This window comes from Mesoplodon mirus (genome assembly GCF_964341445.2).
Source record: "Mesoplodon mirus genome assembly, chromosome: 10".
NCBI classification, from domain to species: domain Eukaryota; kingdom Metazoa; phylum Chordata; class Mammalia; order Artiodactyla; family Ziphiidae; genus Mesoplodon; species Mesoplodon mirus.
The window spans coordinates 31,048,681-31,073,302 of NC_138986.1; the positions used below are offsets into that span (position 1 = coordinate 31,048,681).

A 24,622-nucleotide genomic window follows, 5' to 3' on the forward strand; every position below is an offset into this window, starting at 1 on the left:
TGCGCCACCAGGGAAGCCCCAATAAAGTACTTTTTAATTAAGGTATGTACATTGTTTCTTTAGACAGAAGCTATTGCACACTTAATAGACTACAGTATAATATAAATGTAACTTTTATATGCACTGGGAATCCAAAACCATCATGTGACTTGCTTTATTACAGTATTCACTTTATTGCAGTGGTCTAGAACTGAACCTGCGATTTCTCTAAGGTATGCCTGTAACCAGAGTGCTTAGCTCAAGATTTCAAGCTACTAATGTAGTAGACCTAGGATTCAAAACCAGCTCTGTCCAAGTCTAAGACTCACGCTCTTGATAATAATGATGGCAAACACTTATACACTAAAGCGCTTATTATATGCCAGGCATGTTTAAGTGCTTTAGGATATATTAACTCATTTAAGTATACAGGCTCTCACTAAAATAATTATACTTAGAACATATTTAAGGTTTTACAAATGCCCAGTATTGTTATCAGAAAAAGGAAGTATATTTAAAATGCAATACTCAACCATAAAAGTACTAATTTGGAAGGTACAGAGTAAACTAAGAACATATTCAATATGTCCTCCTCCATTTCTATAACCTTGACATTGCCATCCATTCAACTATTACTGCTACCAGAGGATCCACCTGTTTTGTCTACCTTTCACAACCCCAAACTCTTTTCTCTGGCTTCCACCCTGATCTGGTTCAACTGTCATTTAATGAAGTCCAGGGCCTGGCAAAGTACTGGGCACTTGGGATGTACAGACCTGCCTACTCTGAGTGTTGTATTTCACCACTGTGCAGTCTAGTGGAAGGAACAGGTCAGTCATCAGACGATTATGTTCTGCACATTTTTTCAGTGACTCTGGGTCAGGAAGAAGAAAGGTGGAAATATAAGGGTCTGTCTTGCTGTATCATCACTTCCAGAAAGGTGCCCAACATGTGACCTACTTTTGATAATCCTATTCCAGCTCTGTGTTCAGAAGGGAGAAAAGATGCCTGTTCACACTTACCACACATTAAGTTATAGACTTCAATATTTTCAAAGGAGTCAACTTCAATGCCATGCTTGAATCCAGGTCCGTAGCCAATAAAGAGGGCCTACGTTGGCCAGAAAAGAAACAGTTTATCTACTCATTTCAGTTATGTATGGAGTTGGTCACCAAAAAGGTATTTTATATCTTCCCCATTGTACATATATAAACTGGTTATATTAAGGTAAGTGGAAAAATACTGTTCCCAGTGGACTTTCTAGGATATTATTTTAACCCCTGTTGCACTTTTAATCTAAGGACATCTAGGTTATTTTTCTTAACTGTATTATAATTCCTAACATGACAATTAGAACAGAATGATGATGAAATCCTTTTTCAACTGTGAAATGGGATCTAAATCTCACTCTCACCACACACAGTGCCGTAGGGGTCAAATCAGAAAATTATTATGAGTATATTTTGAAAATTTTAAAGTGCTAGGTAAATGGAAGGCATTATTATTTTGGGGGCGGCTGCACTGCATAGCTTGTGGGATTTTACTTCCCTGACCAGAGATTGAACCCAGGACCTCAACAGTGAGAGCACGGAGTCCTAACCACTGGACCACCAGGGAATTCCCGGCATTATCTTTATTTAAAACATAACTATGATATCTTTTCACCTATTAAATTACTGGCTTTCATTTACTGTGGAGCAACATTCTTAATGAAGCACAAATACATACAAAATAATTACTAGAAATTTAGTATGAGGTATAAGTCACATTCATAAAACATGAATATAAATATTTAACAAAATTCTATTAATTTATTTAATGTCCAAAGTAAAACAGCTACATGAAATTATAAGCTTCATTAATTCTCATTCAAGACATATAATGACAGTCTATGATTTTAAGTCTAAAACTTTAGATATCAGTTTTTTCTTCAGATATAAACTATAATTTTTACGTATAATAGGTTTACTCACTTGCATATTTGAAAATGCATTGTCAGAGCCATGAAATCCACCTCCACAATATTTCCTTTCTGAAGGATTCCTAATTTTCACATAATATAAATTAACAATGTAAAGTCCATTCATAAAGTAAAACTGACAATCATGACATTATTTCCATTAACAAAGAGTAACTATTCTCTAATATTTAATATTTTTCTTTAATATTTTTGTACATTTTTAATATTCTTTGATAAAAAACAAGTAACTATTGTTAAGCAAATCAAAAAAAAAGTAAATAAAACCACATGTCTTTGAAAAGCATTAAGGGGCAGCCACCTTTATCTTTCATTTTGTAGACGAATCAATTATAAGCAATATGGTATAAAGGAGAAAACCATTAGCATGGTTTTGAACCCTAACCATACTATTTACTCAGCTGTGACTTTGGCAATTTAATTATCTTCTCATGGTTTCAATTTGTCATGCTGGGTTTATAAAAATTAAATGGTTTGTACTAAACAAGTGCTTAGAACACAGTAGATGCTCACTAATATTGGTTCTCCCATGAAGGTGAGAACCTCCTCTTCTTTCATATTCTTTTTTCTAAACACTGAAAGCACAGCTCTCTAATAAAGCAGAGACAGTGCAATTCTGTTGACTGAATTCTGGTTCCCTGCTTAGGTTTTGCTGGACAGGGGTATTTATCATCCCTGGCTTCCTGGCAACCATACAGAGTTAATGATCAAGTTTTGAGATATTAACAGTACGAACCATCCAAATAATGTGCTGAACACACCAATAAACTGAGGTTTATTAATGGACTAGTATAACAAGAATGAAAAAACAGCTCTAATGAAGAAGGTAATGGCTCATTATTATAAAGAGTTTTGCCAATTATTTGTTAGACTCTGAAGGTATTATTAGGCATAACTGTATCATGCAGAAGAGATACAATGGAAGGTGGTTACACAAATGTGGAGCATAAGAAATAATCAAGACGGATGTGAGGGGACACAGCAGTGGTTCTCAGCTGGAGGTGACTCCCCTCCCCAGGGGACTTCAGGCAATGTCTGCAGATATTTTTGGTTGTCACAACTATAGAAAAGGTGTTTTTTTCATCTAGTGAGTAGAAGCCAGGGATGTTTTCAAATATCCCACAACAGACAGGACAACTCCCCAACCACAAAGAATTATCTGATCCAAAATGTCAATAGGCCAAGGTTGAGAGATCCTGGGATAGAGTGAAGAGAATCATATTTGTAGTTTTCATATAACGACATCATTGGAAAGGGCCCAATGGTTACCCTGAATTACTATAAGATCAAGCTAACTTTACCTGGGAGATTGTCAGAACTTACAATGCAAGTTGCCACTGAGGGTCCAAATAGAATGTCAAGGGCTCAATCCTGTCACTTTTGGCAAAGTGCAAACGCTTGGGTAAGAAATGTTTCAGGTAAGGTTTGAAGTGCTGGTTTGGTTCCTGGCACTGAAATTGTAGAAGGCAAAGAAAAACCATTATTTCCATATTTTCTTAAGTGTAAACTTCCCTTGAAATTGCTTTCTAACTCCATATGAATTTTTTCTCACAAACATTTAATCAGTATGCCCAATAAGTCACAGATGCAAATAAACTGAGTTCTTACTACCTATATAAAGTACAAGTTGAATATTCCCAACTATTGAATATTCTTATTTTTCTAGAAAAATCATAATTATTACATGAGTCCCAGTATGCTTAGATTGAGTCACTAGTTTACCTTTGTGTTACTAGTGATGATCATATTTTCAAACACTCTTATAACAATTTTAAGATTTTTTTTAAATTGTAAGAATTTTCTATCAAGTAAAAAAATGTAGTATAGATAAATCAGCACTAGGACAAAAGCTTATTTTAAAAAATAGGCATAAGAAAGACTGGTAGAAAATACATCATAATGCTAACAGTGTTTATGGTAGTACAGCTATAGGATTTTCCCTTCTATTGTTTTCAGTTATTTCTTGTACTGTCATATAAATTTAACAATGTCAATAAATAAATTCTTAAAATTTTAAAAACCTACATTATTGGGGTATGTCCTTAAAGATCTTTAAAAACTACAGAGCATTTAAATGTTGGCCCAGATACTCAAAAAATTAGATTAAATTCTACAATCCCAAGAACAAATACTGAAACTTTCTTCTAAATACATTTTATATAAAACTAGTAATAACAAAGTAATGGGGGGAAAAAGATACTCACAGAAAGATTTTTGGCAATGCCTTCATAATTAACTGAAGGGGGGCAAAGATAAGAATTAATAGTTGAATGGTATGCTACCATTAGAAATAAAAATAATACAAAAAATATATAATGTCAGACTCAAGCCCTGTATTTAAATACCAAAGCTGGTTTCAAACAGATCATTTAAACCAGGGGTCCCCAACCCCCAGGCCACGTACCGGTACCGGTCTGTGGCCTGTTAGGAACTGGGCCACACAGCAAGAGGTAAGCAGCGGGCTAGTGAACATAGCTTCATCTGCCGCTCCCTGCCACTCCCCATCGCTCCCCACTGCTCGCATTACTGCCTGAACTATCCCCCCTCCCCATCCGTGGAGAAATTGTCTTCCACGAAACCAGTCCCTGGTGCCAAAAAGGTTGGGGACCATTGATTTCAATTATTATATATTAGCCATTGACAGGAACAAGACAGATCTTTAGGAACCACCCAACCTCCACTACCACCATGCCTGTGAAATTATGTCCTATTGTTAAGTGAAAAGGCAAGTTATAGAACATCAGTTTATCCATCCATCATTCGTACGTGTGTCCATTCATCCATCTGCCTGTCCATCTGCCTATACATCCATCCGTCTATCTATCTGTCCATGCATCCAAATATCTATCCATCCTTCCATCCACCCATCTAGATCCTGTATAATGTCACTTTGTAAAAATAAAAATGAATGTGTTTTACATATACATAGCAAATACCTGGGAAGACACATCCCAAATCTAAGTATTTATCTCTAGAAAGAGGAACTGAGTTGTGAGTTAGGGGGATTTAGGGTGGAAAACTGTTACTTTTTACATACTTTGTTATTCAAGGATAATTCCAGAATTTCCAAATAAGGACATAGGGGAATTTAGAAGTGAAGGCAGGTAGAAGAGTTTTGAAATTGAATTTGCACAGCAAGCCCACAGTGTACTTACTTAGTGTACTCTGTGCTGTAAACAGTAACTGCCTAGCTCCCTACGATTCTTTTAGCTATACTTTACATAAGTTTGAGAAAATTATCCAGATAAAAGAATATGTACTGTATATATATTTTAATGTATGAATGTAGATACAGAAATATGTAATTTTTACTTTAAATTGGGAAACTTAGGGGCTTAATTGAGATAAGGGTGTGGCTAAGCTTAGCCATTCTATCCTAAACATCTCTGGGGACTGCCATTGCCTGTATAGTTTTATAACAGGTTTTATAACAATCATGTACTACTTTAATAAATTTTTTAAACACTAATTAAAACTTGTAATTGTACAAGTTAGAGTCTGTGCTTTGGGTTACTATGTTAATATATTTGCATAACTATTTTCCTGCAGGGAAATATACTTCTTCTCATGAATATTCAACAGTATCTACTGAAACATATAGCACTGCATATACCCAAACCTAATCCAATGCTGATGACTGCCAGAAAAGCTGTTTTCTCTTTCCATTTCAAAGGTAATTGTAACAAAAAGATAAACAAAACTTCCCTTAGTATTTGCGAATTACCAAGGATGGTAATCAAAAAGAGGGGTATAGGGTTTCCCTGGTGGTGCAGTGGTTAAGAGTCCGCCTGCCGATGCAGGGGACACGGGTTCGTGCCCCGGTCCGGGAAGATCCCACATGCCGCGGAGTGGCTAGGCTTGTGAGCCATGGCCACTGAGCCTGTGCGTCTGGAGCCTGTGCTCCGGAAAAGGAGAGGCCACAACAGTGAGAGGCCCGTGTACGGCAAAAAAAAAACAAACAAGATAGGAGTATAATAGAGGTGCAGTCAGTTCTGAAATAGGCTTGACTTTCAAAAGAATGAATATTTAAAATTTCTTGGTAGTTTAGTTTGAGTACAACATGGGGTCAAGAGAGAATGTGAAATTTCTTCTTCTCTGTTCAAAAAACACATTCTTATTGTTTTTTGGAATAGTTTAAGAAAGTCATTCCTGAGAACAGAAATTAGTTGCTTATAGAATTAATCATCTCTGCCAGCATTCCTCCTCATAATGGAATATTATCCTATAACATCTGTAAATTATTTTAATGAAATGACATTAATTAAAGTTGAATAAATGTAGCCGAACTTTTTTCTTAAGTTTTTATTTTTCTAGTACAAGTAATCTTGAACCCAACACAAGCAAAAGACACAACGATAACATAAAATTGTACCAAGTTCATCAAATAATATTCTTAGCCATGAATAAGAGATAAGTGGTTAGACTTGTGCCCTCACATCTAGTTCCATAAAATCCCTTTGGGTGCAGAAGATCAGCCCTGGAGATTTATTCATGAAAAGGAAATTAATTGATCCCCTTTAATTTAGAGACATAAGGATTCTGAGGAATGTATTGTGAATATAATCATATTCAAAATTAGCATAGAGATATACTTACATGAATAGTATTTATCTGGTACATCAGAGGGTCTCAATCGAGCTGCAGGTCCATATATAACTTTAACATTTTTAATATCCCCCAGATATTTACTCAGATACACATATTTCTTACAACTGCCTTGTTCCATGCCTAGGACAAAAAAATCCCCAAACATGTTACAACTTTAATAAAAAGCATTTAACATGTAGGACAGAATTTCTTTCACTTCCAGAATTTAAATCAATAAACATGAAGTCAGCTCTCATGACAGCTGAACATCTAATAGGTAAGACACAGAATTTCATGTATATCTACCACGTCACTTAAAAAAAATCTTTTCCCTTTCCTTCATCCAAAATTAGTGTTTCTTCTTACTTATATATTACAGTATTTTTATGTGAGTGATGAGGAATATCACAGTTTTAGACTGAATATGAAAGCGTAGTTACTTTCTCAGAATCACCTAGCATATTAACTATGAGTATAAAAACTCTCAACCTCATTCCAGGACTGGGGGCTTCTTTAGGATACAGCTTCTTAGGACTGTTTCTAGAAATAGCTTTCAGTAATTATTTCTGAAGCAAACAATAATAACAACAACAAAAAACAAACAAAAAGAACCTCTTTCCTATTTTCTTGTATATACATCGCTTTTACAGTCCCAAGGCTATACACATACATGTTCTAAAGGTCACAGTAAGTAAAAGTTAACTTAAAATATTGCCAAAATTAATACATACTGCTTTTAAAAGTCAGCTTTATCATGCTAGAGAAAACAGAAGCAGCACATAATAATCTATTTAAATTACACCTAAAATTTTTAGAGTAGATTTACCAAAATTTAATATTAAAAAAATTGTTTTAACTCTCCAAGTTCCTGGTGTAAGCCCTCCCCAAATCAGGAGATGAGTGCATTGTGGCTAATAGGCTCTTAGGTTTCTGTGAATTCTACGTTTCCCTTGTGATTTATATTTAATGCAGTATTTTCTAAAGGCCTTCTACAAGAAATCACATTTAAAAGAAAGAATTAACTACAAAAGTCAGAGGAAATAATAAAACAATAATCAATCAAGTAAACTTCTGGGGGCACCATTTAACCTGAAGGAAAAATGATGCAAATTCAGGTTACCATGATCTGAGATAAGGATGAGGTTCAAACATCTATGCAAGTTCAGCTCTTTTAGACCATCCATCAGCATGCCAACCATGTTGTCAACCCTCTGCAAAGCTCTGATGACCTAAGAAATGGAAACAATCTCATGTTATGCAGTTAAAAGTATTCATGAAATGCTTCTTATAGTTCTATGTACTTAATTTTTTTAAATTAGAACTTCTAGGAATACAACCCATTGTTTCCATACAAATTGTGTTATTTTGCATATGAATGTCACAAGGACACAGAATGGCATATGATTTTGGCAAATTACCTCAGGCTCTTCTCTCCTCCTCTCTCCGGGCAAAACCACCGGAGGCAAATTCTTGTGCAGTTTTGCCTGTGTCTTCGGTACTGTATCAAAACAGTCTAACCTTTATCTATAGTCTGTGTATTTCACTGTATTATGAAACAAGCTCTTTCAACATGGTCTTTCTTTCACTCAAAGATATCCAAGCAATGTGGATTGGAATTTTTAAGTATGAAGATAAAGTGGGTTTCAATGAGCCAATAATACTAGCATTTAACTGAGTTTATAAATTGATGAATATGATTTGAAAAGCGACGGGCTCGACCTTGAACGAAGATGAAACAGAAAAGCAGGTACTTTGGGAAATCTTTAGTGAATAGAAAAAATAGCAGTGGTCTTAAAACTTATGTGATCTGATAATCAATTACAAAATGATCCTTAGACTTACTTGTAGCCAAACTGACCTAGACACGGGTCTTAATAGTGAAAGAATAAAAATTATACTAGCATCTGGCCAATTGTTCAAACCAAGATAAGAACTACAGGAAACTTCCATTTGTCTAATTATGACATGGCCGCATTGATGGCCACACATCTCCCACCTCTGAGAAGAAGCATTTCTACTTAGCTGAAGGACAGAATCAAAGTAAGGGCATGTGGGTTGTTAACTACACTGAAGTTACTGGAGATAGGTTTTGATGGAAAAAGTACAAAGGGTGGAGTGGGACAGGTCTCATTTGAAATTGAAAACAGAATTTAACTCATCACTGGTTCAATTTAGCACTGTAGATAGTGTAAAACAAAACAATGCTCCCAACTCTTTTTGATTAAAGTGCATCTTTTGGTTTAATAAAAATGTGCTTAATACTCACTCTTTCCAGAAATCATGGATTCTTACAGAATGGTCTAGAAACCTGCTTCAAAGCAAGGTTCAGTTAGATATTATCAGGTTTAATGAAGTAATCACTGATAAAAATATACTTACTTCACTGCTGACTGGTCCATAAGAGTGACCTGAAGAATCTGGTTCTTCTAAATACAGAGTGTAAAAGTGTGGTCTAAATCAAACAGTATCAAAATGTAATATTTTACGAACACATTGTAAAACAGAATAGAAAGAATAATTCAACAACTGATAGTGAATAAAAGTTAATACAACACTGGGGTAACATTTCTAAAATTGCTGAGAAATAATTTACATGTTTAGAGTTCTTCAAAATGTGTCTGGAATAGGGCATTAAAGAGTTCATTTGGATATAAAACATCATAGCCAATAGCAAAGTTTTCCTGTCATCTATTTAAAATATTCTGACATTTTTATAAAACAAAGGAGTATTTTATGACGAAATTAATCGTCTACATACCTTTCATCTTTAGGAAGCTGCAGCCACTTAAGAACAGCTAAAATTCTTTCTTCAAATGGTACTGAACTAATATGAAAGATAAACAAAATGAAAACAAATCTGTGACAACTGTTTGGGTTTAAGATATAAATGTGTGTCTCACTGAAAATTGCATTCAGAGACACTAAAACAATTCAAGGCATCAAATGTGTTCCAAGCAATGTGAGAGTTTCATCTGAAAACTTAAAATTGTTTTCCCGACAAAGAAACGAACATTAAATTTTACACATATGGAAGTTGTAGTCGGTTTAAAAGATTTGCTTCCTATACTCTAGCTGAGGATCTTACTCCTGGACCTGAGAATAGCAATTGCTACAGCATGAATAACCCATGTGTCAATACACTCTTCAAAGAGGACCTCATGAAGAACTCACTCATTGATGACTCTTAGTAAAATTGGAAAGTGGACACCTAATGAGCAGACAGTTCTCCAGGCAACAATTTCTGGGCAGAATTAACGACATCTTCCTGTGCGCACAGGATTTTGCTTACACGTCTCCATCAGAGTGCTTGCCCAACCTCAAGTACACTTAGCTGTACCTTGAGAAGGTCTCTATCAGACCTTGAGAAGCCAGAGAACATATATCACTACTCTTCAAATCCCCCAGGCCTAGGACAGTGCTTGGCACATAGAATCTCAATAACCATCTATGGAATGAAATTAATGGCAAATAACAAGGTGCTCGTGTGAACCATAAGGAATAAACAACAGCATAAGGTCACCAAAGGAAATCATTATGCATTTCTTGTTTGGAATTTATGAACTTTTCCTTTCATCCCTCAAATACATTATCGTATTGATTTTATGACATATATTTCCCAAGTGAAAGACAAAACTATTTTGCTACTCTCCCTAAAATGATCCAAAGAGAGTTTTCCAGAAAAAAAGTTTCTGTTTTTTTCCTGGTACCTCATGGATTTTGAATATCACAGGAAGGTTACTCCAATCAGTTCTCACGTTAAATGGAACGTTTAACAAAGTAATTTGAAAATGTAAATCCAAGGGTGCCATTAATATCTTCTTTTAAATAATATTTCCAGATACCAGAGAGTCACTCCTACCTGTGTCCCTTTAATACTTTCACCTCCTTCTCCTCGTTCTTTCTCCCTAGAGTAAAAATGTGCAGGACCTCTACTTTCACCAGGACTTCAATCTTATTCCTGCCCAAAGATCTGAATGCAAACTCTAACATGTTACCAGTGCTTTCTAGAAAACCTCCAGGAAAAAACTCATCATAGTTTTACTGTCCATCTATCATCCATCTAAAACTCTTTGAGACAGAGTTCTTATTCTGACAGGTCTCATTTTTCAAACAACATATCATTCAAATGTGAGAACTCAGGCTATGATAAGAAAATAAACAATTTTATGTTATAGGTCCTAGAAAAAGTACAGCTATACATACCCATTATACACCTTATAGATGTCTGGGAAAATTCCATTAATTTTCACATCTGATCCTGGCCAAAAAAATGTGCCCGTCTTCAGGCCTCGATATTTAGCTGTAAGCCAAATCTGGGGAAGCCAGTGAAGGAAAGTTAGGAAATTATGCAAGCATTCATTTCTTAGGAAACCATGTGTTCACGCAACACCAATGCTTTCCTCCCAAATGCTAGAATGTTTTTGACGTTAATAAGCTCCAGCAGTTAGACTACAAAATAACAATGTAATATGACTTTGAACAGCAGCAAAGAGAAATTAAATAATCAGAAATTAAATTAAGCTAAAAGATATGAACAGTTGGTAACTCCTGCAACTTTTATAGTCATACTTTTACTTAATAGGTTCCTCTTAAAAGAAGAAAACTTCATGAAAGGAAAAAGAAAAGAAAAATTTTTAAATATACGTATCTTTAACTTATTGACATTTTTGCTTATGTAACTAACAATTATTAAGCACTTATTATTGCCAATTACAGTTCTAAATAGTATTCTATAAGCATCCTAGATTATTAATTCAACTAATCATCACAATAAATCTATGAGGTAGTTAACAGTATTTACAGTATTATTTACAGTACAGATATGAGAAAATTGAGGCACAGAAAGAATAATTTACCCAAAGTCACACAGCTTTAAATGTCAGAGCTAAAATTTGAATTTATAACTTGCAAATGCTCTTCTCCTTCCAAGAGGAATATCAAGACTATCCAAATAGACCTTATAGAATTGTCATGGCAATTTATAAAAACTCAAAAGGAGAACACATCTAAATCACAATCAGAGAGAATCTTCTAAGTTAGCAAATGCAAACAAAGTCAAAGTTTACACGTGTAGAAACAGTTAGCTTTGTGCAGATCAAAATATTACCCCCAGACTACTGCTCTTCGCTACTAGGACAAAAAGGTAAAATCAAGCAGAAAAGAAAACTGGCTCAGCATAACCCAAACCCCACTCTGGAATAAACTACATAATGATACAAGCTATATTTAGAGTTACCTGAATTCATCTCTGTTTGCATAAGGATGGCATAAAACATAGTAAATTAAATGAGTTATTAAAAGCTCCAGGGAATCTGGTATTTTACTCTGATAGAAACAGATGAGAATAATAAAAATAATTTTAATAGACAAAACAAACAACTCACTGGCTCTCCTTTGTACCACTCAGGATTAAATTTCTCTTCACTTTTAAGTGCAAAGTAAGCATTCCTTTGGGGATCATACATTTTATTGTCAATGAGGCCATGGGATTCCGGATAAAGTCCCTAAAAATATATAAAATAGAAGTTTTATGCAAGTTTTAAGTTTTTAAAGTTACAGAACAAAATCATCAAAGAGAAATAGACAACTTAAGCTACACGGAACTTAACCCAGCTTAAGGAGAGAAGAACAAAACAATGGGTATTGTTAAAACACAACCAACCGCTCAAGATTTTATGGAGTATTTGTGTTTTAATTTATGTAATAGAGAAAATAAATTAGGAATGATATGGATGAAGTTCTATATAAAGAAGCAGCCTAATTTTGAAAAAAGTACTGTGTTGTCCTTTTGCATTGCTCAGTGAAACATTTCTGCAGAACAAACTGCTTTTTGGTTGGGTCCAAGAATAGCTTGTACCAACACAAACTAAAATATTAATTCTCTGGCTTCAACCCTAAGGCCTAATGAATTCTACTTTTTTTTCTGGATTCAAATTAAATCTGCAAACTTTGAGTGAAACAAAAATAGAGCTGTAATCCTACCTAAAGTCAGGCAAAGTGGCTTGCTTAGAACTCGTACATCAACATGATTGGAAAGACAGCTGAGAACATGTGAGGGCAGACAGTCTGGGGCTCAAATAAAGTAAGATAAAAACTAATCAGAAAAAACAAGACCCAATAATCAGAGACTCTTAAATTGAAAGGGAACCAAGAAATCATTTCTTGGAGTCTTTAGTCACCTCTTTTCACAGATGGGAAATGGAGACCCAGAAGGTAAAGTGACCTGCCCAAGGCCACAACTAGTTAGTAGAAAAGCTAAGACCAGAACCTAGGTTTCCTTGCTTAACTACACAATGAAAAAGAAGTTATTTTTTTCTGATCTGAAATCTACTTATTCTCTTGAAAAATGTTACATTTACATCTCACTTCTGTGAACATATAAAAGTTGAAATGCAGAGCTTACTGTGACAATGCTGTAGTGATTGGGGAAAGTTTTTGTTGGATATACTGGTCTCATGTTTTTAGCATATGTTCCACAGGTTTCTACAAGGGAAAAAAATTAAATATTGTTATTAAATACAACTAACAATCTGTTTCCCTCATTTAGCTTTGGTACCACAGACTTCTAAATAGTACTAAAAAATGAACCCAGAAGGGATTTACAACCATATAAAAATTCAGGGTGAATTACAAAGCAACATTTTGGATTCGAATTCAATGTTAAGAGTTAGTTTTTCTCTTACTTAGAAAATCATTAAACAAAATAGTTAAGCCAATGAAATAATTATCCCATACTTATCAATAACATTAAGTTCCAGATGGACCATAATGATTCTTGCTAGATCTTTGTCTGCTACTACTTGGTGGTAACATACTAAATTATAGGATGTAGTTATATTTTAACAACAAAAAACTGCACTAGTAGCTAAATCTGAAAAATTAAAACAAGAATGAAGCAGTAGCTGGGATGACAGTGTCCCACCCCAAAAATCCAATCTAGCTAACTCTAGACAAGTTCAACACTGCTCTAAAGATAAAAAGCATCTTCTGGCTTCAAGTACAAGAAAGGACAGAAGTCAAACTGTTCCTGATTTAGCCCTAGTGTCACATTCCTCTTCTGTCTCTACCATTGAAGAGGGAATACATAACTAATGATTCTAGCATATCAATACCCCATTGCCTGAAAATAATCCTCAGATTGCCATGTGTCTATCTATCTCACTGCCTTCCAAATAGTTCAGAATTACAAGCTACATTCCCCAACTACCCAAAGAGAGGACTTAGTCTAACTGTGTATTGATTTCCTTTCAACTTCATATATAGGTACCTACAGCTCCTTAACTCTGAACTCAGGTTCTGAACTCATATTTGGTGCTATGGAAACAAACTTTCCTCCTGATGATAACAAAGGGCCATATTCAAACCTCAAAGCTCATGAGCCTGGCTGGTAAGAACAGAGCCTTCCTTGCCCATGCAAGCTCTCTGCCAAAGACATTTTTATGTCAAATGATTATTTATAAAAACTATTTTCTTCCCAGGAGAAATTAAAAACTGAAAATTTTTAAGGTTCTCCAAATATTATTTTGGCTTGTCACAAAAGAAGTACGATAAACGTACCTATGTATTTACTGAGAGTGACTTTGATGTTTAAACCAACCTCATATACTCAAGTCTAGTAAATAATGTTTCAGAACTCCAGAAGAACACCAAAACAGTGTATTTACTTACTTCTAGTTCAGTCCAGCATTACACTGTGGCTACTTAAATACTGATAACTGATAACAAGCAATGTTCTACAGTTTTTATACCCATATTTAATTTTTTCTTTTTTCAGTAACAATGATGACACAAGTGATGCCCATATTACTGGTGGTTAATGTGATTTAAAACTTTGGCATTAATACTAAGAAAAGACTATTCTACTATTGCATTAGTAACTTATACAATAATCATTCAATTAAGGCTTTATTGAGATAAAGAAGTTGGAAGGATGCTACATGATACTATAAGATAAATAACAAATATTCTATATCTACACTACTAGAAACATAGCAGAAATACCTTCAGTTTTTGAAATGCTATTTTAAGACATAATACATATTAGATAAATATATAGATAATTTGTCCATAAAAGGAATCCAAAAGTCTAAGAAAAAAGAAGTATATCTTATCTCATCCTTATATCTACATCTATCACCAAGGGATAAAAATCCTAAAATAACTACTATTATCTCAGAATTATTTAAAAGGCAGTTTCAGAACAATTACAATATTAAATACTAGTTCCTTATCATTAGGTTTAACTCTTTTGCAATAGAGGAGTTTAGTAAAACACATTCTGCCAGTATTTTTCAAAAAAAAGACTCCCTCCTTAGTCTATCTCACTGAAACTGTGGCACTCCAATAGTAAACTCTGAAGTTACTCACTCAGCTTGCTAATAACAGGAAGAAGTCCACCCCAAGTGTGTAAATATTCTGCCCTGAAACCATCCAAAGAAAATAAGAGGGTAGGAGGCATTTCAAACCTGGATAATGAGAAAGAAAGAAAAAAAATTGTTTTAAGAAGAAGAAAGAAGACACAGATCCAGTGAAGGTTTTCCACTGAGGCTGGTATGTAATCTAAGGTAAACTAAGAAGCTCAACAAACATCCTCATAAAGAATATTTTGTAAGCATCTATATTCATATATATGCTTTTATATTTTATTATATATATCATCAAATAGTACTGATTAAGCACTCATACCATTTTGAGCCACCATACAGAGACCATCATTTATGATTCCTGCTATTCCAAAAGCTAGACCAAAAGCAACTAAAATGTAATAATATTTTCCCAATTTGCAAGAGAATAAATGTTAACAAACAGCATGTTTTAAATTATGTTCTTGTTTCCACTATTTTTTTTCTGTAAAAGCATTTTCTGATATTGTCTCTACTTGAAACTAATAGAGAGTATCTCATATCACATAAATTATATACAATATTTAACTTTTAAGTTTACCATATTTAAAAGATATTAATATTTAATAGAGAAGTTGGTGAGGTATTTACTACATTTAAATATATAAACAACAAAGAAATGATCCAAAGCTAGAAATGAACAAACAATGAAGGTACACATACACACACACACACACAGATTTACATGTGTAATATGGAAATCCAAAGAGGGAAGCAAAAAAACATGTATAATGATATACTCAACAAAAGAGAATAACTATGGACAACCATTCCATGGCTACACCAAAACAGGCATGGTTCAGAAATTTTGCAGCTTCTAATGACATCTGATAGACAGTAGGAAAGTCGTATATCATTGGATAACCATGAAAAAACTTTCCACTGAAAGTTTACTCAGTAATTTAAAAATCTGAGCACAAAGATTTACCTTACCTTGCCTTTTCCAACTCTACTGCCTCCCCAGCTTACTCTCATACCCAAACACAAATGGAAAAAGGAGGAAGTTTGTGAATAATTTCCACTAACTAGTATTTGTACCATAGTTCTGTTGGGAGACTCTGCAGAATCAGCTGCATATAGTCTCAATGGTCCATGTCTGTATAAAATTATTTCTATTCAATCAACAGAAAACATAAAAACAGTTTGCTGGGCCTCCAGGTAAATATATGGGTATAATAATTTCCCGTATAATACAATGTGTCCTAAATTATGGTCTTCTTGTAAAGAAAGGAGGACTTATATTTTCCACTAACAGAGTCAACATTACAATTGGAAAATAATAGTCAATGTTTAGAAGGAAAAGGAAGATTCAAAATTCATTAAGTGTAAAATTTCCAATATACCTTGGACTTAACAGACATCTTAGGATATATGAGAAGTCCTCTTTGAAAAAAGTCTCTTCTGTTGGAATTTTTTGGGTTTAGTTTTTGCTGCTGTTATTACTGTTGTTTTAAACAGAAAAGAACTCTTCCATCCAACAGAAAACAAAAATACATATTTAAAAAACAAAAATAAATTATATACATAAGTAAGCTAAAATACAGCGTTAAAATGTTTAACAGTCTGGAAAAATCATTATTTTAAAGACAGAAAAATATATTTCTGAAGATTAATAATTCAAATTATATGAATTTGAATTCATATATCTTTGTTCAAGTGGAGCAAAGATAATTATGTTTAATACTGTCACCAAATTTCCACCTGAATTCCACACAAATTTTTTTTGATGACCTTGTAAACATAAGGTATTGTAAAAATACTCTAAATACAAAAATAACAAGTAAAAATTATAAAAATTATGTAACATCTTCTCACAGACACGTTATCCCAAAAATATATAAATGAACAAAAACACACAAAAAAATAAAAAGAAGTTGTAATTTGCTATAAGTTCAACTTGAAAAACTTCAAATGAATGTAAAGATCCTTCCTTCCTAAGAAGGAAAACACAAATACTTTCACCCAGCACTCATGAATACTAAATATTTATGACCTCTCTTTTTTCCACTAGCTTCCAGAGTGGGGAGTCATGCCATAATCATCTCTATACCACCAGTGCCAAAAGAAGGCTTAACTAAAAATAATATTTACTGAACCAATGAATAATTATTATTTTTATTTGGAAAGAGAAAAAAATGGTACTCCTAAAAAAAATTAGTATCTCAGAATATAATCTTACCCTGCTGGACACTGTGCATCATTAATGCTCTCACATGTTTCTTCTGCCCAACTTTTCTCACCTAAAACATTTTCAAGAAGTACAATGAGTTAAACACACTCAATAGAAACAATGATTGTGATGCCTGTGAGACACATTAGGACAGATTCCAAAAACAAAATATGTTAACAGATACGTAGATAATATGGGACGTGATTCTAGGGAAACAAAACAAATAAAGGGAGTTAATTCTGTTTCAAAATAAAAGTTAGCTGATATCAGGAATTAAAAAATGAATGTATAATTGCAAGACTAAAACATACTACTGTATTTGGGAGAACTTGAAGGCACCTTTTCCATTTTCAAATTGTTAATATTTTCAGCCAAAATTTACAACCCTGCTTCTATCCACCCAACAAAATCTTCTGGTATTAAATCCTTGATGTCTTAGTTCCTCTCATACAGAGCCAGGTTCTGTCAAAGAATCTCAAGGAACCCTGTAACACCTAGACGAGACATCATAATGACATCAGTTTACACAGAATCTTATGCCCTAACTTCACATCTACTCTCTCAATGCACAGCAGACATCGTCCTCACTTACTATAAAGGAACCTGTTATATAGTCAGCCAGGCCCGCAAAAGTGATCTTTCCACAAGTACAGCGTTAACTATGCAGCTAATATCAAAATAACATGAGGGGGTTGTAGCAGGAGAGTGAGTGACTACAGATAAAACAACATTGGCCATGTTAGATAATGGTAATTATTAAGCTGGGTGACACAAGCTTCATCACATATTCTCTCTATTCAGGTATATATGTTTGAAAATTTCCTTAATACAATGTTTTTAAAATATTTTTTCAGCCAATATGGTTGGTCAATAACTATGACTTCTAATGTAAAAAATACATCTGTGCTAAACCCCGCTAGGACCTAGGAAGAGGTAAGCCTGCATCTGAACCCGGCGAGGGCATGACCTCCTGACCTCGGCACACGGAGCCATGGTTGATGCAGCAGTCGCCCTTGTCCTTGCAGTCATCCGAACAGGAGCAGAGGCTTCGGGACAACCTTTTCTCACCACACCTGAATTTGTTGCAAGTCCATATCCGTTCTAGAAACAAATATCAACACAATACGTTTCATGGTCCAAATTCAACATGTCCAAAGTGAATACAGAAATGTCTCTGGAACATGATCCATGAAGAGAAAATGGACCATTTTCTAACCCTGAGTCAGTCACAGAACCTACCACCACAGTGGTCAATCTGAACTAAGAGAAAATATGCAGGCAGTAATTATCATTCACTGAAAAGCCAGAATCTCATCATTTTAAAATGTAAACAAACATAATTCTTATTATACAACTCCCATGTCCGTCTTGGCTTCTTCCACCAGTCCTTGTCAGAGTTCTCAAAATTTAATCTAAACCTGGCTCGCTCTCATTTAAATGTTATTCCATGTCACACGTAGAGAAGACCAAATCAAACAGAAAATTTCCATAGTCTGATAGCTTTACTTTGAAGTTTAAGTGGACATCTTAAGAACTCTTGCTTTAATAAGCCCATAGAAATATTCATATATTTTAAGCAGCCTTTTTGAACTTAGGTGAAATGCAAATTAGACTACATAGGCTGTCAGCGTACATTAAAAACAGGCAGTTTTGTTCTCCATAAAACTTTGAACAAGGCAAAATATGTAAATGTCTTTTCTCTCAGAAAATATAAAGGCCAAATTTTTTAAAATCTCAAATGGGTTAGGTAAATCACATACCTAAAAGATGCAGACTTTTCTTTGCTCTTTTACCAAGGCCCATGACTCCATCTTTTCCCCTGCATATTTTTACCTGGTTCTATACACGTCTCCTGGTAATCTAGACAGCAGTTTCCAAGGTCAACGCAGGCAACATCACAGCGACAGTTCCCAAATGTTCTCTCAAAACAGCGACCTTTGCAACTTTTAACTGAAAATATTGAAGGAGTTAGATGTTTCTAATCATTATATAATTACAAAGCAAACATCAATTAATACACCTAAGTTAGTTATAGTCAGGTTCAAATATTGTTTTAGAAAACACAGATGGGGTGGGCAATAAAGTTAACCAAGAATCTTTTCACAAATACATGTAGAAAATGACACAAACAGAAGGCAGTAACCTTATAGAGTTTGCAATTTTATCTCTTGCCATAGGAAAAAAAGATGACTTTTTTCTTTTATATATTATAAACCCTACTGGGGGTAATAAAACTTAAATACTTTTGAATAATAAAGAAAAGAAAAAGAAAAAGAGCTTGTTCTGAAGATTTTATGCAGAGTTCTCTAAAAAGTGATAATCTATGAATAGTTCAGAAAGACAGAGAATACCTGACTTACATCATTCTCAGTCTGGTGTAAAGGAGAAGTAATGTGTTTGTACAGAACATGTTCTGCAGGACCCATCTCCCACCATCACCTAAAACATCCATTGCACCTTCAGATCCAGCCTGCTCCCTTTGAGAAACTTTCCCAAACTCCCAGTCTAGGTCCTTTTTCCTTTTCTTAAGTTTGTATAAAACCTTACCCTTCATCTCAGTCACTTACTTCCATTTGTAACTAGATCATTTGGTTAATATCCCAGTCTCACCCTAGAGCACAAACTTCTTAAGAACAGAGACCACATCTGGATGTTACCCAGTACACTGTATCCCTGGTGCCTAGCAAGAGCCTTGACTATAGCTGGTACTAATACGTTTTTGTTAAATGGATAAATGGCAGATATGGAAGGAAAATACTTTTCATTAAAAACAATTTTACATTGTAACTCTTTACTAGTTATCTAGAATAAGCTAGGTTTTTATTGGATTACTAAAAAATCAGGATGGTAAGAAAAAAAATCCACTTATAAAATAATGGAAGTCCAAAAGAAAAAAATGAATAATCTTAGCTCTTGACTGCAATGGTCTCCTGACCCAAGAAGACACTGCCACAGAGTTTAACTCTCATTTAACACCGGGAAACTAGGCAATTTTAAGGACATGAAATGACAATAATAATTTCTAGGGTCAAAAATATTAACTTTCCTGACCCAAGGGGGAAAAGCTATTATAATAATAGCTATTACTTGGAGCTCACTAATATGTTCCTAGTCATTTAAAAAATAATATGCATTCCATGTTGAGTTTGGATTAAAATTGCTGTTTTCAATCATTCGGTTTTATTTTTACATGCCAAACTAAATTCAAGGGGAACTGCTTTGTGTCTAAAGGCTACATAGATGAACACTAAAGTCTATAGCTTTTTAATTTTATTAAACATTGACAGTTTGCTCTGAATAGTTGCCGACTAAATATATAAAATTACATTTCATTCATTTCAACAATAAATGACAGCTTAACAATCACTAAAATTTTTTAAATGACTCTTATTACAATTACAGAAGAGTTGAACAGAATGATTTGTTCAATTTTCAAAATCAAATTCCCTAGGAAGACCATCAGTGATTTTAACGGGGAAAAAATAAAAACTACCTCAGAGCCAAAATAATGACTGCTACAGTGTACTGTGATTCATAGTTTTATTATTCATAGTAATCTTGTCAGTGTTGACTAGATTTCTGTACTCAATAAAATATATATATATATACATATATATCTAGAAGCTTAAAAATATCACTGTTGCTTTGACATGTCTGCAATTTTAAAAGACTTACAAGCATGTAAGGATAAGTTTCTGGTTGCCCAGGGATGCTAACTGGTTACCTAGTAACCTCCAGGGCTAACTCCTTAGGGAGAAAAAGTGTTTGAGAGTCACTGGAGGAAGTCAGGGAGAGAGGCTCCAGGAGCACAGCACCAGAACCTGTCAGCCAGCTGCTTGTTTGTGTCTTTGTTCTTTATTTTTTGTTGTTTTGAGGTTTTTCTGTTTGTTTGTTTGGTTGGTTGGTTTTTTGGTCATAGCCCCTCTTCATCATTTTGGGATGAAGTTCTGCAAGTAAATAAAATAGTATATGGCTAAAATAATAAAAGAGCTTCAAGAAAAAGGCTCAAACCAGCATCAAATTTGCACTATCTATGGAGTACTCAAGGGATTAGGACATAACGCTTATCTCAATCACATTCTGAAAAAGGCTGACTAGTACCCCTACACACACACACACACACACAAACACACACACACACTAATTACTATACTAATTACCTTCTTTGGCACAGCTTGGTTTCAACCCAAATATACAACCAAGGATTGTCGTTAACACACAGACTGACAATACCTGTGGAGAGAAAAAAAAATGATGTAGTTTCAAAGCCCTTTTATTTCTTCAAATTTTTATTTCTTTAAATACTTCTAAACTTGTTGGTGCTGCTCTGTTTCCTAATCTGGTGCTGGTCACGTGATGTGTGCACATTGGAAAAATTCAAACTGCACATTTTTGCTTCAGGTATTTTTCTGTATGTATGTCATACTTCAACAAAAAGTTTACTTAAATATTAGCAAACAAATCTATGCCTTCCTGGGTTAATGTCGCCAGAAATTTCCCAGTTGATGTAAATGAATCCAGTCCAAAAACTTATAATAATTAAAGTAGGGAGAAAAGAAAACCTAACAATTTTCTACTTGTTAATCCATAAAAGGCAATATAAGAATATCAGATGCCTCTTTTAACAGTTTAATTACACAAACCTAAACACTATTCTCATATTCACTGTGACAGCTTGTGGGAATGAGCAACAGACAGGGTTGGATGACTACATCCCGGACCCAAATGTTACCACAAACTAGTTGTGTAGAGATTTGGAGCAGGTCACTTTAACATACCAGACATCAATTTACTCACTTATAAAATTAAAGGGCTGGACTCCTTGGATCCCTAAAAATCTTTCCAGCTCTAACATTTTGCAACTTTCTCATTCTCCACTATTCTGCACTTTGACATTTGACTTTAACTAGATCATTTGGTTAACATGGTGTAAGTGATTACACCATATAACTCCCAAGAACAATGACAGAAGTTTATTTGTGAGTTAGAAAAAAAAAAAAAAGGAGTCCTCAATAGTTTTCAGTGGAATGGAGTTCCCTTGGCAGCTCTCTGGAATGTCACATTTCAGGACAATTCAATAAAATATGCATTGAGCACCAACTATGTGTAAAGACTATATTATGAACTGAAGGAAAGAGTAAGAGATCCCCCAGGGAGCTTCTACTTTTTGGGAAAAGGCAAAAGCAACAGCACAAATGGCTCATATTTGGTAGACTCTAGGTGCAGAGTTCTACAGCTGTTTAAAGAGGAAAGGCTGGGGTGGCCAGTGAGAAAGAGATCAGAAAAGATTTCATAGAGGAAGCCTCTGGGCTGGACTCTGAAGAGGGGAAATGATGGCATGATATTGCCAGGCAGAGCTGATGGAAGGGAAGAGAGGGCAGAGCAGAGAAAAGCCAGTCTAAGGAAAGGCTTGCAGGAAGGAAGGCATATGGGAGGTGGCAGATGAATGATGAGCAGCCTACTTTGGCTGGAACAAAGAATATGAAAAAGGGGAATGGACACAGTGTGGAAAGGTGGCATGGCATTTCCCAAAAGCCAAGATGAAGAGATACTAAAGACAGGAGGGATGGTTGAATGGGACTGGGTGGGTGGTGGGTAGAGGCTTTTTTATGCTTTCTGAACTCATTCCCTCAAATAAAACATACTGAGTGTTGACTGTATGCTGATCTGTAGTTTAGGTACTGGGTACTCAGTAGTAAAAGAGACATGACCTCTGTCCTCAGCATGCCTACTGTCAAGGGACTGCAGAACTAAAGAGGGAGTGAATGGCAAATGAACTGAGGAAGCAGGTCTAACTCATTTCTAAAGAAAACGAAGGTTAAGGAAAAAAGAGTGAAAGTACAGTGGGTCTAAAATACAACAGGGTCTAGGTCAGGTTCTTTTTTTAGGAAATCAAAAACCTAAATGTATATATGTCCATGAAAATAGAGAGCCATCAGAAGAAGAGCTTGAACAAATATGTAAAGAATGGCAAATAGAACAAGGTCATAAGAGTACTAATGGATTCTCCTAAGCCTTTAATGGTGGTGTAAACTAACACAAACTTATGGAAGAGTAATTCTAAAGGATCTATCAAAAACAATAAAAATTCTCTTACTGTCAATTATAAATATATAGGGAAATGAAAAAACAGTAAAACTAATCTGTATTTAGTATCCTGTAATTTAAACCATGGAAAATTAAAGTTTTATTTCTTTGTAATAAACCTATCAAGAATAGTTTGAACACTGCTTTATCTACTTCTCACAATACAGAGTGAGAATCTTTTATATGCCTTGGCAAATTGTCACATTCCTTTCTAAGTTTAGATAAGTTTCCAACGTTTTAACCTTTGTACTTTTAATATCATGAAACATCTCCAAAACTTCCATTAATATGAATCTTTGTATCACTGTCACTTCCTCTGGGACATCTTCATCCTTTTCATCACAACCATGCTTCTCATGTCAATAAATTCACTGTCACTAAGTTCCTTTGGCTGTATATCTAGAGTGTGTTGAACAGCGGTAGTGTTTGCCTACCCACAGTCAGCTATCTCTTCCGTAACCCCAACTACATTTGATCTGAATTTCATTTCCAGCATTATCACTTTTCTTTTTTAAACTGCACTTTATCAGCCAATTCCCTCTTTCAATAATTCATTTCTATAAAATGTGATGTAGGTCTACCATTGGCAGATAAAAAAGCAACACAAATATTTGTTTTTCTGTCTGTGCTGAACTGACCAACAGATGCATAGTAACCAATCACTGATACACTTTAAAAGAAGTGACATTGGTCACTGACCATGATATGCATCTGCTATTTGCATAGTGTTTTGTGGACTGAAAAAGCTAGTAGCAAAGACTGTACTTTATGCAATTACTCATAGTCAATAAAGCTTAGTTACTGAAATTTGAACCATGTTTTTGGGAGACTGGTGTTATTTAATTAAACTGTGGGAACTGAAATTGTACATGTCAGAGAACCATGCAAAGCTAGCACTGCCTGTACTCTCACAAGTGGGCAGTAATATAGTATATAATAATATATATGTTATAATATATAACATAATAATATATATATCCAAGGATGTTTAATTCAGAACTGTTCGTATTTGAAAAAAAAAAAAAAAAAAACAGAAACAACCTAAGCTCATTATAAGAAACTGGTTTAAACAGTCAGGTTAATGATACAATAAAATACTCTCAGGGGATTAGCCTCAGAGATAGGTGGGTGAGAAGAAGGCTTAAAGATACAAAAACCAGAAAAAGCTGAGGGGTAGCCATAGGAAGTTGGAAGCAGCCCTTCAATCCTTCTCTGTAAGTAAGAAGCATCTGTGGGGAGTGAGGAAGCCAAGGTGGGGCTCTGAAGTGATGAAGGGGGCTTAGGAGACCCCACGTGAAGGATGGCAGCAAATCAGTAGGGACAACAGAGATGGAATCAATAATGGAAGAGTGAACAGACCCTCCAGCTCTGGGGGCCCAGCTTAACTGAGATCATGAATTGTTTGTAATAAGACCCAGA

The 24,622-nt window shown here is 34.7% G+C and overlaps 1 protein-coding gene across 1 annotated transcript in view; it reads right to left on the bottom strand.

Annotated features, from left to right (window-relative positions):
- The window catches only part of ENPP1 (ectonucleotide pyrophosphatase/phosphodiesterase 1), a 66,616-nt gene that overhangs the window by 13,990 nt on the left and 28,004 nt on the right, over positions 1–24,622 (bottom strand). The window contains exons 2-17 of the mRNA XM_082633444.1: positions 21,277–21,349; positions 18,950–19,066; positions 18,092–18,217; positions 17,126–17,186; positions 14,912–15,009; positions 12,948–13,027; positions 11,929–12,048; positions 10,748–10,857; positions 9,303–9,368; positions 8,924–8,996; positions 7,665–7,773; positions 6,554–6,685; positions 4,162–4,193; positions 3,281–3,408; positions 1,953–2,022; positions 1,002–1,089 (exon numbers count right to left, since the gene is read on the bottom strand). Coding sequence (XP_082489570.1) covers positions 1,002–1,089; positions 1,953–2,022; positions 3,281–3,408; positions 4,162–4,193; positions 6,554–6,685; positions 7,665–7,773; positions 8,924–8,996; positions 9,303–9,368; positions 10,748–10,857; positions 11,929–12,048; positions 12,948–13,027; positions 14,912–15,009; positions 17,126–17,186; positions 18,092–18,217; positions 18,950–19,066; positions 21,277–21,349 — 1,483 coding nt within the window. The remainder of the gene's footprint in view (positions 1–1,001; positions 1,090–1,952; positions 2,023–3,280; positions 3,409–4,161; positions 4,194–6,553; positions 6,686–7,664; positions 7,774–8,923; positions 8,997–9,302; positions 9,369–10,747; positions 10,858–11,928; positions 12,049–12,947; positions 13,028–14,911; positions 15,010–17,125; positions 17,187–18,091; positions 18,218–18,949; positions 19,067–21,276; positions 21,350–24,622) is intronic.